Source organism: Elgaria multicarinata, chromosome 19 (assembly GCF_023053635.1).
Source record: "Elgaria multicarinata webbii isolate HBS135686 ecotype San Diego chromosome 19, rElgMul1.1.pri, whole genome shotgun sequence".
In the NCBI taxonomy this organism is placed as follows: Eukaryota; Metazoa; Chordata; class Lepidosauria; order Squamata; family Anguidae; genus Elgaria; species Elgaria multicarinata.
The window spans coordinates 7,492,779-7,510,879 of NC_086189.1; the positions used below are offsets into that span (position 1 = coordinate 7,492,779).

The following is an 18,101-nucleotide window of genomic DNA, read 5'->3' on the forward strand; positions in this document are numbered from 1 at the left end:
ATCCCATGCTGGCAAAGTGTCTTCTTCATCACCTGCTGTACTGTTGTGCATTTGTTTACTTTGCAATGGCCCCTGTCCTCTGCTAATCGAAAAGCCAACACTGCATTGGCCCTTTGAGATGTGTTGGAAATGCAGAAGTGTCCTGCAATAGTGTGGTGTAGTGGTTAGAGTGTTGGACTGGGAGTCTGGAGATCTGGGTTCTAGTCTTCACTGGGCCATGGATGCTCATTGGGTGACTTTGGGCCAGTCGCAGACTCTCAGCCCAACCTACCTCACAGGGTTGTTGTTGTTGTGAGGATGAATTCATTAGGAGGAGGATTATGTACGCCGCTGTGGGTTCCTTGGAGGGAAAAATGGTGGGATATAAATGCAATAAATAAATAGAATGGTTCAAAACACCTATCTGCAGCTGAAGGGTGTGAAGCAGCAGGCTGTGCACTGAATCAAGGGTTCAACCTACCCACCAAGGGTAGGTATAATGGGGCATCTGCTGACATCCCACATCCCAGCAGCGGCCCATTGCTCCACCGTTGCCTCTTGCCTTTTCATTTGCCTTTTGCTCTGGCCCAGACAACAATGGTGGTGAGAAGGGGGGGGAGCAGAAGACGCCACGGCTTAACTGCTCTTTGGTCCTCTGCCTGTCAAGCAAACATGGGGCAGCAATGATGAGGAAAGAGGACGACGGCCAAGAGTAGCTGGTGGCAATACTGGTGAGAAGACAGACTCATCGAGGGAGGGGCCCCATAGAGGGGGTCTTGCCCCAAGGAACTTCTGAAACCTGGAGTTGGCCCTGGCAGTAGAATGCCTTAACGTTCCTACACGTGTGCTAGAAACTAGTGTCCATCAACCTGTTCAGAGCAGTGGTGTTGCGATGTGACCAAGTCTGCTTGCTTAAGAAGCTGCAATGGGCGAAATGGCAGGCTGGGTGTTGAAACGTATTAAGGCACCGCGCTGACGTACCTGTGCAGGAGAGAGAAGGTGCGTCTGCCCTACTCTCAGGGTAGGGGACGTGTCAGATTATGAGCAGGAGTGCTTGCGTAGGTGAGCAAGATCGAGGCGGGCGCAGCCTGTTGTGAACACCTCAGCTATGAGCAGCCACCGCTATTGCCCTTCTCCCCCAAAATAACTTACCTGGCTGGGAACTGTAATCCCATATGTCTGAATTCCTCAAGGTTGGGGAAGGCTGCTTTACACCTGGCTTGATTTTATAAACCTCCGTCCTGTGTCCCCATGCTTTCCCCCCTAAACTAAAATCCCCCCCATTTAGTCTCTCGTCATTTGTGTTGCTCATTCCCGCCCCTTTCTCCAGCGTCTTTTTGAGACGTGGGTATCAATGAAACGACTTGCGCGGTGCATTATTTGTTTACCTCTTTTTTCCATGTGCTTTTTTAAGGCTCTCGGTGCCTCCTGAAAGACAAGGCAGCCACGCTTCACCCTCTCGGCTCTCCTGGGCTGGGTTTGAAGCCTCACCCAAGAGGTCGTGAAAGGCTCCTTTGAACGGAAGCGCCTCGCTGCCCGATGTGGTCTGAGCCCTGGCCGCAAGCCTTTCCTGAACTCCTGCTCTCAAGGCTGCGCATGGCTCACGCTGCAGCCCCACATCTGAATGGAGCACTTATCCCAGTTAGATCTGTCCATGTCCATGTCCAACATTTTAGGGAGCGACTAAGCAAATACTAGCTTTCAAGGCTCAGAAGGCATATCTTCTAGATATTATCCTCAAGATGACTGGCAACTTGGATTTTCTTACTCCAGTCTGACCAGGCATAGAGCTCCATGACCCCAGCATTTTATTGCACTGTCATCCTGCCTTGTTTACTGTTTTGCTCTGTGACCGTCACTGAATGTCCTGCAGTCACCTTGCCTCTTCCCCTCCATTTTCCGTGTTTTTCTGTGGCGGGGAAAGTGCGGTATTTCTCTCTCCACATGGCATAAACCCGCCCTTCCATCCCTGTGTATTGCCATCCTCATGCTATGTTGCAGAACATCCCTTCGTGGGGGCGTGTGCGCTGAAGGGCGGTATTGCTGATGAAAGAGGAGGGCGGGTGCTGAGTTGGTCAAATGGACTTTTGCTGCTCCAACTCCCCCACTCTCATTGCTCTATCATCCACCTGTTTCAACTTCCCTCTTCTTTTTGCCGACTGTACGAGGTGCCAAGCTGATGAAATGCTAAATTGCTAAAGTTTAGACAACAAAATCAGAATGGGGTGGGGGGGGGAAGGCACCCACATCTATCAGAATGCCCATCAACCACAAGAACCAATGAACTGGAGGGGAAGGAGAAGGGGCAGGTGGGGCAGCGATACCAGGGAGTGCGAGGTAAAAGGTAAACAAGGCAAAAATAGCACAACAATGCATGTGAAAATGACCAGTGCTTGACGCGCTAATGAAACAGAGGTGGAAATCGTGGATGCAGACCAAGAAAAAAAAAAGTAGGTGTCATGGAGCTCTTAGACCTTTTGAATAGTCCAAAGAGCAAGGTAGAAGGCCCAGGGCTAGCTCATTGAGTTTGCATTTGCCTTGAGGCAGAGACCCTGGTGTATGAATCAGGAAAGAAGGAACGACCTCCTAGCTTCTATCGCAATCTTCTCTGACCGCAGCTGCAGAGAAATGTGGCAAAGAAGGTACCTTCCGTTAGGGATGTACAGATTTTGTTAAATCCATTCTGGGTCATGCATCTTTCGATTAGAGCTGAGCACAAGTGACCTCTCTAAATTCCCTACCCCATTTGTGGGCAGAGGAATTGGGGGATGGACGGACAATTTCTCTTAATAAACTCTCCTACAGTTTCTCACAGGTAGGCATCACCAATGGCAAGGTTTGCAGAACAGCTTCTTTCTTTTCCTAAGTTTTTTGTTGTTGCTGCATTGCTGCTGCGAGTGGCAACAGCATCAGCTGTGTTGGCAGCCTGGCCTCCATTTTGCATCCTCCACAATGCCCCATAAGCCTAGCATCACTCCAGGGCATTGAGGGGGAGGGAATGCAGCCACCACGAAAAAATAATGGTGAAGAAGATATGGAGAAATTCTGAATACTCTTCAAATACTTCAAAGGTTGTCACACAGAGGAGGGCCAGGATCTCTTCTCGATCCTCCCAGAGTGCAGGACATAGAATAACGGGCTCAAGTTACAGGAAGCCAGGTTCCGACTGGACATCAGGAAAAACGTCCTGACTGTTAGAGCAGTATGACAATGGAACCAGTTACCTAGGGAGGTGGTGGGCTCTCCCACCCTAGAGGCCTTCAAGAGGCAGCTGGACAACCACCTGTCAGGGATGCTTTAGGGTGGATTCCTGCATTGAGCAGGGGAGTGGACTCGATGGCCTTATAGGCCCTTTCCAACTCTGCTGTTTTATGATTCTATGAAGAGTATCCTTTTATTCCCTTTTATTCCTGCATTGAGCATGGGGTTGGACTCAATGGCCTTGTGGGTCCCTTCCAACTCTGCTATTCTATGATTCTATTCCTACAGGGTAAGAAAGGAATTTCCTGAAAAATTTATTTCCCCATGAAAGGGGCTTCCATTTTTCTGCCTCATTCTCAGGGCATTTTATAAGTTATTTTCAATGTGTGTTGGCAGTGTTTTTGACCTTAACCAATCCCTGTAAGGTGGTTGAGGGTACTGTCTATATTTTTCTTTCTATTATACATCTTTCCATTGCTCTACAGTCTTCCAGGCTGCCTCCACTCCCTGATCTGAAAAGGCCCTACGAGAAGTATAAATTTAAAATGTCCTTGGGCAGGAAGTGTGGGAAGTCAAGGAGGAGAGGTGACTGTACAAAGACAGGACACTACTCCTCAGCCATCTCATACATATGGTAAACTAAGAACCGTGAACCAGCCATGAGAATTTCTCCAAAATTTCTTCTCCTTTAAATCTCTTTTCTATCAAATTGAATGAGAATGGTCAAAATTCTCATGGGAGAATTTTTTTGCCCACCACTAACTTTCGATCCATTGTCCATTCATCGACAGAATCGGATATTTTGAACGAGAATTTTGGTTGTTTGCAAATGTGTGTTAGTTTTTTCCTGACCAATGCAGAGCTCTGTGAAACTCCCAAATATTTATTTATTGCATTTTTATACTGCCCAATAGCTGAACCTCCCTGGGCGGTTCACAAAAATATGCTTCCAGTAGTTTTTTATACTCCTTGGACTACTGTCAGACTGATTCTAGTAGGTGGATACGAGCTTCTGAACTAGTCAGAAAGAAAGGAATGGAATATTGGCTTTGTTTTGGTGCATTGCTATTCACTTCCAAACTTTTGGAATTAGCTGCTGTCAGAAGTAATTGTCCTCTGGGCTTGCAGTCTCAAACTTTTGAACAACCTGTGCTGTACCTTTGCGGCCAAGTGAGTTCACTGCCCGCCCAGGTCAAGTCAAAGCTCTCAGCCATGATATGTAATTTTTGTGGCTCCGTGTTAGGGGAGCGTTTTCGAGCTCAGAGATCTATCCCAGGGAAAGTAAGAAATGCCACGCTGCCAGGCAGAGGTCAGATGTGGTTTGAGGTAGCTTGGGAAAGTGTGTGCATGTGTGAGAGAAAACGGGAGTGCTCTGCTACCTACCCCCATTGCAAATCCACTTGTCGGTTAAGACTGTAATGTTTCACGTTTCTTCCCGGGGAAAGTTGAGGGGATCATTTCTGGAGCCAGGTAATTTTAAACCTTGGACGTCATAGTCTTGTGGCCTCACCCTGTAATGCCACGTGCGTGCCCACAATTAACATTTTCCTTCTCTCTCTACCCGGCCCCACCCCGCTCCCCAATTCCATGCTTCACCACTGCTTCTACCTTCTGGATATGTTTTAGAGCAAAAGAAACAGAAGTTTGCTAAGGAAGAAAGAAATACTCTCAGGAAAATCACAGGGGGAAATCGCGTTTCCTTTCCGTTGCTTCTCCACCAGCGCATTTGTCCCTCATTACATTATTATTATTATTATTATTATTATTATTATTTGCATTTATATCCTGCCTTTTTTCCTCCAAGGAACCCAGGGCAGCCTGGGCCTAAGTTGAAGCTGCCGCCCAAACCACAATGGAGCCAGGTAAACCCCCCTCCCTCCTTACCTGGCTTCGCCGCCATCACCATATGGACTGCGGCGGCAGCGGACGGGGGAGCCAGGTAAGCTCCCCTCCCCCACTTACCTGGGTCCGGAGCTTCGGAACAGTCCAAATGGCTTTGGACCATTCCGAACCTCTCCGAACCGCTCTGCACTTCCCCATATCCGCTCCAGAACTGGGCGTCAGAGGTGCGGACCGGCTGCTCCGCTTCGGATTCAGGGATCCGAAACGGAGCGGAGCACACCCCTAAAGTCTGCTGTAGCAGCTTGGAAGGCGCGAGTGGTTTGATGTAATTTATTTAGCAGAAAGTAATTGTGTGTGCTAATTTAAAAAACACAATTTTCTAAGCAAAAATTCCATGCAAAAGGTCCCGGGTTCAGTTTCTCAGAGGCATCTCTGGGAACAATGCAGGCCTCGATAGGTTTTTGGTTTAATCCAACAGGGCTTCTTTTATATTCTAATAAGGAGCCCAAGGGATCTCCAAGGTGGAGGAATTCCACAGTCTTGGTGCCACCACCGGAAAGGCTCTGTCATGGCTCTCCACCTATCAGAGTTCATGTAAGGGCAGGACCACCAGCAGAGTCTCAGATGCCACTTTTAAACAGCGGGCAAAACCATATGGGACTAAGTAGCCCCAGAGGTAACCTGGCCCCAAGCCTGTTAGGGGTTTAAAAGTGAAAAACAGCACTTTTAATTGAGTCCAGAATCAGAAACCAAATGGAGATGAAGTAATATCTCCAGTTCTCTGAGTCTCAGTTGACGACAACGATGACAACAACATGGTCACCAGAAGTGGTTGTTCCTGTGGATTCCTATAGTTTGTGCACATCACCATAGGCTATACTGTCCCCTGTTAGCAGTCACTGTGGGGTCATCCTGGGAGACAAAGCTTCCCATTTTACCCTGGGATACCTCCATCATGTTATAATGCCAAATGTTGTTATAGCTGCTGTTCACACAAACCTGGATAGCATTGCTTTCATACCCAACTGTGTATCGACAATTGCTCATCCAAGAAGTGGAGTAGGCGTTCACAGCAATTTAATTTCCTGTAACACAGAGTTTTTAATTCTCTTTCCCCCCTGAAACCCTTTCCCAACCAATTTGGATGCTTGCCAGTGCGATGTGGCCAGGGTGGTTATTGATACGGGGACAGCTTCTATTTCAAATGTCCTATCTCCTGTTGAAGTCAATTGGACATTTCTTCTGCTAGGTCCTGGAGTGATGTAAAGCTGTACTGTGAAAGGGGTCTGTCTGTCTGTGGATTTAAGAAATATAGCATACAGAGCATGTGCGCCGCCCACATCTCCGGCCCATTCTAGCTGTTCAACTGGCATGAGACTTGAACCAATGGGTGGAAATGTCAGAGAAGCAGATTTTGGACAAACTTTAGGAGAAATGTCTTAATGGCACGATTCCTTGGATGGCAGAACCGGCTGCCGTGAGAAGTATTCAGGCAGGTATGCTGCAGATCCATCCTGCATTGGTGATCCTGCGCTGTGCCAGGGGGTTGGACTAAATGACCTCCAAGGACCCTTTCGAGCCTCTAATTCCACCTTCCCCAATTGGTGCCCTCCAGCTATTTTGGACTCCCAGCCTTGCTGGCTGGGGCTGGTGGGAGTTGAAGTCCAAAACATCTGGAGGCTCCTGGTTGGGGAAAGCTGCTAAAATTCTACGATTTCAATGTTTTCATCCTCACAGCCTGCTGCTCTTGTGCAGGCTCCGTTCTTCCTTATAGTCCTGCTCTTCCTCCCAAGCTCTGATTCTGCGGCCTTCCGAGAAACACAGGAAGCTGCCCTATACGGAGTCAGCGCCTTGGTCCATCCAACCCAGTATTGTCGACACTGACGGGCAGCAGCGGCTTTCAGGCAGGAGTTTCCCCAGCCTTGCCTGGAGATGCCGGGATTCGAACCTGGGACCTTCTGCCTGCAAAGCAGGGGGCTGTGTCAAACCGGATTTTTCTTCTTGGCCTGGCAAGGGGGTGCCATGCAGGAGGGCAGGCCCCTCCGTTCGCCATGGCACGTCTTGGGCTTTACACAGCAGCGCAGGCCTGGCTCTGCCCTCTGGAGGCCGGGCTACTTGCCCAATAAGCTGCAAAGCTTTGACTGTAACCAGACACCTGGCTCAAGCCAACGCCCCCCCCCGCCCCCCATGCCAAGTCCCCACGGCTCTTTAAAAGGACAAAGGCGGTCCCGCAAGAGACACCTCTCTACAGCACATCACTTGCACACACCCCTCCTTCCGCCTCCCTCTCCTCCCAAGCATCAGGCATCAGTCTTTCCAAAGCCACCTTCTCCCTGGACCGAACCGTTTCCAGCATCCCAGGGAGCCACCTGCAACAAGCAGCCCCAGAGGCCAGGACTACCTTGAGATGGATCAAGGGCAACCGGACCTTTGAAAGGGGTGGGTGGGATTTTGGATTTCTCGAGGCGTGGCGTTTCCTTCGCTCGGCAATCAAACTGAGAGGCGGAGGAGAGAGAGAAGAAGCAGACCAACAAACGCACCAAGAGACCAGATTTGAGAAGCCGAGAGACCAATGGCTGCGCCCTGATCCGCCGATCGCCAGCGTAAGTGCACGCCATCAAAGATGGGGGACAACGGAGGGGTGTTTCAGCCACAACCCTAGACGTGCTTACTTGGGAGTAAGTCCCATTGAATTCAACGGGGCTTACTTCTGAAGAGACCTGCAGAGGCTGAACTGGAAATGTAGATGTTCATGCCTGGTATATTCCATGACAGATTAACCTCAAAGCGTTCTAGGGGTGTGTGTGTGAGTGTTGTAAACCCTTAACTGGAATGAAAGAGGGAAATAATAACCCCAGATATTCCCCCCTCCGGCGATTCCTGCAGTGATGTTCTTGCTCTTTTATCAAAGCATCGCTGCTTTCTTGATTGCCCGCTGCTTTCCTTTTTTAAACACACACAGGTGTGATCACTTTTTACAGGTAGGGAGTGTGTATGTGTGTGGGTAGCTCTTAGCGAGTGAGTTCTGCAGCTGGGAACCCACAATGGGGTTTCCTCAAGATCGCAGCCTTCCCTGCACTACAACTCCCATCGTCCGCTGCCATCTCGGGGTGATGGGAGTTGTAGTCCAAGCCCACCTGGACAGGGCGCCGTGATGGGCGAAAGGCTGCCCTGAAGTCGTCAGGCCAACAGTGCGACCCTATGCATGTTGACTAGTGTGCAGAGGAGCACAGCAGCCTCCGGGATCGAATTCTAAACTGATGTATGACCCTGTTTCACTGCGCCGGATTAGAAACCGCGGCAGCTCTTCTCTGGTTTCTTCTACGCGGGCTAATAAGACTTAAAGCCATAAAACAATCAAACGGAGCTCATGGATGTAGTAGTTCGGCTTAACGTAGCTGGGAATTTGGAAAACGGGGTCCCGCCTTAACTCCAGATACCTGGAGAATTTCTCTCCCACCCCTCCTTATCGCCCGTGGACCAAACTGATCCGATTTGGAAAGAGAGCTCAAAGGGAGAATGGTTAACCTGTCTGGTGTATTGAAGTGCGTGGAGGGGAAATCTTTTACACGATCCCAGAAGTTTCTTAGAAGAGCCTTCCCCAACCTCGCGCCCTCTGGAGGCGTAGGACTACAAATCCCATCATCTCCAGCGGCGGTGATGGGATATGTAGTCCCACGCCTCCGGAGGGCGCGAGGTTGTGGAAGGCTGCTTTAGAAGTACAAGGAGAGCTCAACATTATAGGCAGTTTACCACCCGCCCCCCCTTGACCTGACCTCACTTTTTAGCTTACCTGTCTGAGTCCATTTACACACACACCCGCCCCAGCCCTAGAAAGCTAGCTGTGCAAGCACAAGGGGGAAGGCAAGTGCTTTTTATATTGTATTGTGTATTTGTGCTTTTAACCTGTTGGTTGTCTTACTATGATTTTAATGTTTGTGAACCGCCCAGAGAGCTTCGGCTATTGGGTGGTATAGAAATGTAATAAATAAATAAATAAATAAAGGCCCCTTGTGATACCTTATGTGCTGTGGCTGCTATCCAGTGCGCACTTACCTGGAGTAAGCCCCATTGAGCACCCAGGAGCTTACTTCTGAGTAAACACACATAGCATTGCACAGAGTTCTTGGGATGTAGGCTCCCTGCCCCCGACCATTATTTATTTATTTACAACATTTATGTACCCCTCAATGATCTAACACAGATTCCAGAGTGGTGAACATAGATATAAACAGTAAAAGAAATAAGATTAAAAAGCCAAATTAAAAGGAGCTGGAAAAACACCAGCTAGTCAGTTGGGGAAGGCTTCTTGAAACATGTTTTCAGGAGGCACCGGAAGCAGCCTGGTGTTGGCACCTGCTTGACCTCCAGGGGCAGGGAGTTCCAAAGGAAAGGGGCCACCACACTAAAGGCTCTTCTCCTGGTGGACTAGAGGCCACTTAATCAAATACACGTGTGTTTTTTCTTTCCCACTGCACCTACGAAGAGCACGTTGTGGTATTATTATTATTATTATTATTATTATTATTATTATTATTATTATTATTTATTGTAAATCGCCCAGAGAGCTTCGGCTATGGGGTGGTATATAAATGTAATAAAATAAATAAATAAATACGACTGATTTCTGCATAGTTTTTGTTTAACAGGGGAGAAGGTGTTTAAAATGTCACTCTCCTTTTTCACTTTCTCAATTATAGGTGCAAATTAAAAACACAGGGTGGGTGGGGGCAGGAGAGAATCTTTTCCCAGCCCAATGCTCTAATGCAGTTTAGCGCCCCCAAACCTGGCACTCTTCAGCTGTGTGGTGGACTACAACCCCCATTATCCTCTGCTGACATACCCACCGGCCAGGCTGGCTGGAGAGGATGGGTGCTGTATCCCACACATTTAAAGGGAAAGGACACACGTGTGTGTGTGTGTGTAATGTCTACTCCGAAGTAACTCCTGTTGGGTCCAATAATATTTACTCTCAGGCAAGTGTGTATGTAGAAGGAGCGCAGCCTCAATTTCCCTTTTACAAAAGAGTTGCAGTGCAGTCTCATTCAAATCTACTCAGAAGTAAGTCCTGTTAAGTTCAATGGCCTGGTTCAGACAACACGCTAAACCATGCTGCTTAACCACAAAAAGTTTGTGGTTGTGGCTACTAGAAGGAGGGCCTTCTCTGCTGTGGCACCCCGGTTGTGGAATGAGCTCCCCAGAGAGGTCCGCCTGGCACCTACACTGTACTCCTTTCGTCGCCAGCTGAAGACCTTTTTATTCTCTCGGTATTTTAACACTTAATTTTAACTTAAATTTAAATTTTACTGTTCTAACTCTGTATTTTAATCTTATATCAATTTTTGCTGTGTGGTTTTATCCTGGTTGTGCTTTTTATACTGTATTTTGTATTTGTGTTTTTAACCTGTTGATTGTTTTATTATGGTTTTAATTTTTGTGAACCGCCCAGAGAGCTTCGGCTAAGTGGGCGGTATAAAAATGTAATAAGTAAAATAAATAAATTACGGAAGCCAGATTCTGGCTGGACATCAGGAAAAACTTCCTGACTGTTAGAGCAGTATGACAATGGAACACGTGACCTAGGGAGGTTGTGGGCTCTCCCACACTAGAGGCATCAAGAGGCAGCTGGACAGCCATTGGTCAGGGATGCTTTAGGGTGGATTCCTGCATTGAGCAGGGGGTTGGACTCGATGGCCTTGTAGGCCCCTTCCAACTCTACTATTCTGTGATTCTATAAGGGAATGCCTTAACCATTTTGTGGTTAAAGCAGCATGGTTTAGCCTGTTGACTGAACCAGACCAATGAGGCAGGGCAGGGCTGGGCAGAGGGTGTGTGGGTGGGCAGTGGGCATGGGCCTATGATTTTGAGGGGGCCTACTCCGAGTACCCCTGGGCAAAGTCACTTCATTTTTCTGTTGTTGATGAATATGCCCAAAGAAAAGCACGTAAAGCATTTCTGAATGTGAAGAAGTGATGTCTTATATACGTCTTGAATAAAAGTGCTTGCCATTAACTTTTAAATAAATCGTTTATAAATCATATGTATTTAGAACTGATTAAAAAAGTACTTAATGAGCAGTTTGAAATGGGGCCTACATTTCCTGTCTGGGGCAGGCCTATTACCAGCTTTGCCTGGCCCTGCTCCCCAGGTATGTTTGTATCGGAGGATCGCAGTCTGAGAAATAGCCAAAAACTTCTCCACTCCACTTCCCAAAAAGTTCCAAGTGCTCCTCTTTCATCCCTTCACTAGAGGGCAGCAGAGAGAAGCACTGACAGAGAGCTCCTTAATTTATTTTTAAAAAACTAAACTCCCCCCCCCCTCTTTCATTTCTTTTTCCTCTCTTGCAAGTCCAGAGGCGGAAGAACAGCATCTGTATTTGCAAATGCAGAACCTAAACTCATGCTTGACACACTCTGCCATCAAGCCCCCCAAATAAAACCCAAACCGGGCAAACTAAACTCGCATTAGAGGCAGTGGGAAGGAGAAGAAAACCACATCTTCTCTTAACCGAGATCGTTTTGCATTTCATTTTTTTTTTAAAAAAAAAAATTATTTGAATCAGAAGAACAAGACGTTCTTGGGGATTTAATCCCGAGGAGGGTCGAAAAAGCAGGCGACCATGCGAGATCCTAGTTTCCCAACGTCTTCTTTCTCTTCTCCCCTTTCCGCCCCTCAAAGGCATTCGCGATCGGAGACTTAAATGGGCTTCAAAAGTCTTCTGCCAGCAAAAAAAGGACTCCGGAGAAGAGAGCGAGAGAAAGAGAGGAAAAGAGAAGAGGAGAAGAAGAAGGAGAAAGAGAAGGAAGAAACGCGCCCCCTTTGCGCCCCAGGGCCACGAAGCTGAACCCCACAACCCCTCTTTGGAAGCAGTCAAGGAGAAGGATGCACCCCGAAGTCGGCTTTCTGAGGGATCACTGCGAAACAATGTACTAAGGGAACGTGATGAAGGTGGCATTAGAACCGGTCTCCAAACTCAAGGCAGCGACCGCAGCAGCAGCATCAAGGGGGTGAGTGTAAAGTCTCTAGTCTGCAGGACCAGGGTCCGATCTACACTAAGCAGGATATAACACTTTGAAAATGTTTTGAAGACTGTATAGAGAGTGTGTCCTGGGCCTCAACAGTTGTCACTACTGTTATAAACCGTTTTAAAGCAGTGGTGTAGATCCTGGTGGGAACCGGGATCCACACTACTGCTTTAAAGCGCTTTATAACAGTTTTGACAACAGTATACGGAGGGTGTCCTGAGCCCCAACAGTTGTCAAAACTGTTATAAAGCGCTTTAAAGTGGTAGTGTAGATCCGGCCCGGCTTGTGCCTGTGGGTGTGCCGGGCGAGGGGCGTTTGGTCAAGGGACAGGCGGAGTTGTGAAGGGCTGGAGGGTGAGGAGACCTGTGTGTGTGTGTGGAATGCAGATTTGGCGCCTGCCGGTTTGGGGTCTGGGTTTTGGCAGGAAACGTCCCTGATTTGAGTGCAGCGCAATCCATCAACTTCATCATTTAAAAAGAAACTCCCAGGATGGACCGAAGGGAAGAAGAAGAAGAAAAGTTTGGAAAAGCGGGGCGGGGGGGGGGGGGCGTAGGAAAAGGGGGATGTAGGGACCTGGGGGAGGGGAGGCTTGGGGAAGTTTTCTCTCTGACTGGGGGTGGGAAGACCGGAGCGGCAGGAAATCTGTCCAGTTTACAAAGCTGACTCTGTGCATCTGTGTGTGCAAAAGGGAATGTGATACAGGAATTGCGCGCCCCCTCCTTTTGGACTGTGTGGCTTGGGAAGGGGGAGTGCCTGGGAGAGCTGAGCATCTTTGACTTTTCAGTCCCCCCCCCATTAAAAATGTAAATAAATCAGCTGTGAAAACTGAACTAACTTAAGAAAAAAGAGCCTTAAAAAAGGGGAAAAACCCTATCCCTCTTACTACTAATACACTCAAAGTTTCTTCCACCTTCCTGTGCACTTTGATCTGCCCCTTAAGGGGGAAGAAACCAGAAGCCAAGGGGTTAAGTCCGCTTGCTTGCGCTGCTGAAGACGATGATGATTTGTAGACGCTCCCTTGGTTGTACTTGTGCTTTAGGGATTCATTCTTCTGCTGAGGGGCGGGGTGGGGGAGAATGAAGAGGAGGAGAGGCATGGCTACTAAGGCAGCACCAGGCTGGACCCGGCCTCTGGAGTAGGGTGACCATATGAAAAGGAGGACAGGGCTCCTGTATCTTTAACAGTTGTAGAGAAAAGGTACTTTCAGCAGGTATCATTTGTATGCATACAGCATCTGGTGAAATTCCCTCTTCATCGCAATAGTTAAAGATGCAGGTGCCCTCCTCTCTTTTGTATCTGGTCAAGAGGGCAGGACTCCTGCAGCTTTAACTGTTATGAGGAAGACAAAATCTCACCAGGTGCTACATGCATTCAAATGACACTTGCTGAAATTCCCTTTTCTATACAACTTTAAAGATACAGGAGCCCTGTCCTCCTTTTCGTATGGTCACCCTACTCTGGAGAAGGCTGTGGGGTGAACCCCACCACCAAGCGACGAAGGGCGACGGATTAGGTGTGCAGACAAGAACCATCGCTTGGCAGAATCTAAACCTCTCCGTGTCTCCCGGCCCAGAGCTCAGTGGCAGCCTGTAGGTCCCAGGGTTCAGGCCCCCCGGCATTTCCAGTTAAAGGCACCATGTCGGTGTTACGGGGTGGGTGATACAGATTTGCATCAAATTTGCATATCAGAAGAGCCCTGCTGGATCGGACCAAGGGTCCATCTAGTCCAGCACTCTGTCCATGCAGCGGCCCACCAGCTACCTGGGGAACATGAGTGCCACAGCACCCATGTTCCCCAGCACCTGGTGTATATAGGCATACTGCCCCGGAGACTGGAAGGAGCACGCAGCCATCAGGGCTAGGAGCCTTCATTGATGGCCTTCTTCTCCTCCTCCAGGAATTTGTCCCAACCCCCTTTTCAAGCAAAGTGGTGGCACATAGGTATAGATGTAAGCTTAGAAATCACGACGATAGTTTAAGTAAGGGATGTAATGCACCTCACCGGAGTGAGGAAGACTGTGTCCGGGGCCAGATCTACACCGAAGAGATGACTTTGAAAACGGTATATGGAATGTGTCCTGGGCCTCAACCGTTGTCAATCCCGTTATAAAGCAGCAGTGCAGAACCTGCTCAGGGGACCAGTGTTTATCCAGGTGCAGCTGCCCCCCGCCCCCCAAGGCTCCTGGTTGTCCTCCTAGCTTCTTACTTTTTAAAATCTTTAACCTGGACTTGGGTTGGACACCCTTCAAATAGGGGACACCTTCAAGCTGAGGATTCTCCCCTGCAAAAGGGGACACAACAGGACAGCCTTCCCCTGCTTGGTGCCCTGCATATGTTTTGGACTACGACTCCCAGCATTCCTGACCACTGGCCATGCTGGCTGCAGCAGATGGGTGTCAGAATTCCAAAACACCTGGAGGGAGTTGCATTAGGGATGTGCAAAGCTGGGGAAAGAGCTTTGCTTGAGATCATAGGGAGATGCTGCCAGTCAGAGCGGACGGCGCTGGGGAAGGCAGATCGAAGCTCAGTTTGGGCTTTGGAGGCGGAAGGGGCTGGAGTCAATCTCCAGTTCAAAGACCCTGCTACCCTTCGTCATGGCAGGCAAACATAGGCTGGAGAGCGAGCCCAACCGGATGGTGGTTAGCACAGCCTCCAAAAGACCTCTCTTTGGGGAGACAGGCAGTAGATGGGGAGGGGCCATGGCTCTGTGACAGAGCACCTGCCTTGCATGCAGGAGGCTCCGGGTTCGACCCCCGGCTTCTCCGGGTAGGTCTGGGAAAGAATCCTGCTTGAAACCTTGGAGAATCGCTGCTGCCAGTCTGTGTCAACAATACTGGGCTCAATGGACCCTGGGTCTCACTCAGTCCAAGGCAGCTTGCCACGTTCTTATGTTCCAGAGCAGTTAAGTTTTCCCTAGTTTGGCACCTTCCACGTGTGCTACACTACAACCCCTATCATCCCCAGCCAGCAGGGGCACTGGAGACGTTGGGAGCTGTAGTCCGATGCTTCTAGAGGTTAGCGGGCTGAGCAAAGCTGGCATATATAATACTGTATTGGAAGTTCAGGTGTTTTTTGTTTTGGTTTAAATAATAAAAACTGATCTACTCGAGAGCCGTTGGTGCATCTGACCTGGGTTAAGGCATCTTCCTACAGCCATAACGCCCTGTTTACCCCTGCCCCGTGGAACATCTGCTGCACATTTGACGCACAGGGTGAGACTGCCTGTGGCAGGCTATGCCGAAAGGTATCCATCAACCCTGTGTGTGTGTGTGTGTGCGTTGGCTTAGCAGAAAACCTGTGCCAAAACATTTCCGTTTTGCCCAGACTTGGCTTCAGCATGTCTGGAAACGGAGGTAATTATTCCCCCCACCTTTTGCCCAAGCCTACCTTCTCTTTTTCCGTCAGCCTTTGCAAGGGGGTGGAGATGGTGTGTGTGTGTATGTGAGAGAGAGAGAGAGAGAGAGAGAGAGAGAGAGAGAAACACCTGCCACAGGTGGATGGGAGAAGCAGATGCGACAGCTGTCAAAAGTGAAAGTCAGGAGGGAGTTGGACTGTTAAACACACCTGAGATGTAGCAAAGGGAAAATAAAAAGAGTGTGGGTGTGTATGTGTGGAAGCATCTGGGGATGCTGGGAATTGGGGTCCCACCACATCTGGAGGGCATGAGGTTGGGGAAGCCAGAGGTAGAGGGGATGCTACACTCAGTGGGTTGTTTTGAACCGTGGGTTGTTTGTTGAACTGTGGGTTAGTGGGTTGTCTGAACACATCATGGTTTCCACGGGGTGTATTATTGTGTGGTCTGAACTCAGCTAGAGTGGCTTGTTAACCATGCCACTCTGAACAGGCCAACAACAAGCCATGGGTCAAGTTGGCTTTTTTGAGAAAAATAAGCCACATTGCCTGGCTAACAAGCTACCCTGGCTGCATTCAGACAACACGCTAACCCACAGATCAGCACACAAGCCACGGTTCAGAACAACTCACACTCAATCGCTGAGTGTGGGTTAGAGCGTTGTGTGAACAGCCCCAGTGGGTTGGTACTGCTGCCAAACTGAGGGGCAAGCCCTCTTTGGGTGGCTGTGGGGAGCCTGAAAAGCAAGGGGGATTAACATTTCAAGGAAGGGCATGAACTAGCTCAAATGGCTTTAAAAGAACTATTTCACACATTTGTGGAGGATGTGCCTACCAAATGTGTGTAGTTCGTAGGTTCAGAAGCACAGTATTTTTTGCCCCACACATTGTGTGGGAAGGCTTGCTGGATTTCTGGCTAGACCCATTCAGTTTCAAACATCCACTAACCTGATTTTTGGTCACATCTTCCCTGATGAAGAGATCAGTGAATCCCCAAAGTTTGCACGTGATCTTTAAGTTGTCTTAAGAAAGGTATTACTTCCCTAGCGAAGTCGCAGAACATTTGAACACCGGCTTTGAAATCGGTTTGTAGTTACCAACCCAGTGGGGCGGGTCAATGGGGCGCAGTAGGGCAAACGGAGGCAGAGCAGAAAAAAAGAAAGAAAGATGGAGGTAAAAAATACAACGGGAAAAACAACATTGAACTCAGTGAATCCCACCTCCACTCTACCCAGCTTTGTTCTTTGAATAGGACATGTAAAATTGACTCCAAGCAAATGAGACCATCATCTGTTGGTTCTTGTTACTACCCTCATCTGCTCAAAGATTGAGAGCTCAAGTCTCTGCCCCAAGGGTCCTACAATCTAGAACAACCATCCTGTTTTCGCCTTTTCCCGAAGCTGAACAGCCCCAAATGTTCAAACCTTTCCTCGAAGGGGTGTTGCTCCCACCCCTTGATCATTTTGGTTGCCCTTTGCTGCACCTTCTTTGGGGTGCGGCGTCTAGAACTATGCACAGCGTTCCACGAGGGGTTGCACCATAGATCTTGATCTGAGACCCTGAAGACCTGTGGCCAGTCACATTACGCAATACTGGGCTAGTTGGACGTATCTGGCCTGGCCTGGTAAAAGGGAGCTTCCCTAAACTAGCGTACCTGGAGGAACACTATGTTACTATGCATGGCTAGCTGGAGCATGCTGGGAGTTGTAGGCTTTTTTTCTGTCTAAACATGCATAGGATTGCATATTAAGAGCCTTTATAAAGTGCATAGAAACCATAGTCCTTATTGAGCCCCTGATGAACACAATCAAATTTTCTTATTTCCTCTTGTTTTGCAGTCTCACATAAAATCAGGGGAAATGCCGGGAATTGTAGGAGTTTTTTCCGCCTAAGCATGCAAAGCATTGCGCCCTTAGAACCCTTTCCCCAGGCACGGCTGCTTACTATGTGGAGGGATTTTTTATTTCATATGGTTAGGAGAAGAATTAATTCATGTCCCACTCCTCATAACATAAAAAGAGCCATGCTGGATCAGACCAAGAATCCATCTAGTCCAGAACTCTGTTCACACAGTGGCCAACCAGCTGTCGACCAGGAACCCACAAGCAGGGCAGCATCCTCCCACCCATGTTCCCCAGCAACTGGTGTACATAGGCTTGCTGCCTCTTCTACTGGAGGTAGCACTTAGCTATCAGGACTAGTAGCCATTGATAGCCTCCTCCTCCAGGAATTTATCTACCCCGTACATTTCAAGCCATCCAAATGGGTGGCCATCACTACATCTTGTGGTAGCGAATTCCATAGTTTAACTATGCGTTGTGTGAAGAGTTCCTTCTTTTTATCTTTACTGACTCTCCCACCCATCAGCTTCACGGGATGATCTCGGGTTCTAGTATTATGGGAGAGGGAGAAAAATGTCTCCTTATCCATATTCTCCACACCAGGCATGATTTTCTACACCTCTATCATGTCTTCCCTTAATTTCCTTTTTCCAGCCTAAACACTCCCAGCTGTTGCAACCTTACATAGAATCAGAGAATCATAGAATAGCAGAGTTGGAAGGGGCCTACAAGGCCATCGAGTCCACCCCCCTGCTCAATGCAGGAATCCACCCTAAAGCATCCCTGACAGATGGTTGTCCAGCTGCCTCTTGAAGGCCTCTAGAGTGGGAGAGCCCACAACCTCCCTAGGTAACTGGTTCCA

General features: G+C 48.7%; 1 protein-coding gene across 1 annotated transcript in view; it reads left to right on the plus strand.

Moving 5' to 3' along the window:
- Positions 1 to 11,595: 11,595 nt before the first annotated feature.
- COL27A1 (collagen type XXVII alpha 1 chain) overlaps positions 11,596 to 18,101 on the plus strand; it is a 309,507-nt gene continuing 303,001 nt past the window's right edge. Inside the window, exon 1 of the mRNA XM_063144913.1 lies at positions 11,596 to 12,029. Coding sequence (XP_063000983.1) covers positions 11,965 to 12,029 — 65 coding nt within the window. The 5' untranslated portion in view covers positions 11,596 to 11,964. The remainder of the gene's footprint in view (positions 12,030 to 18,101) is intronic.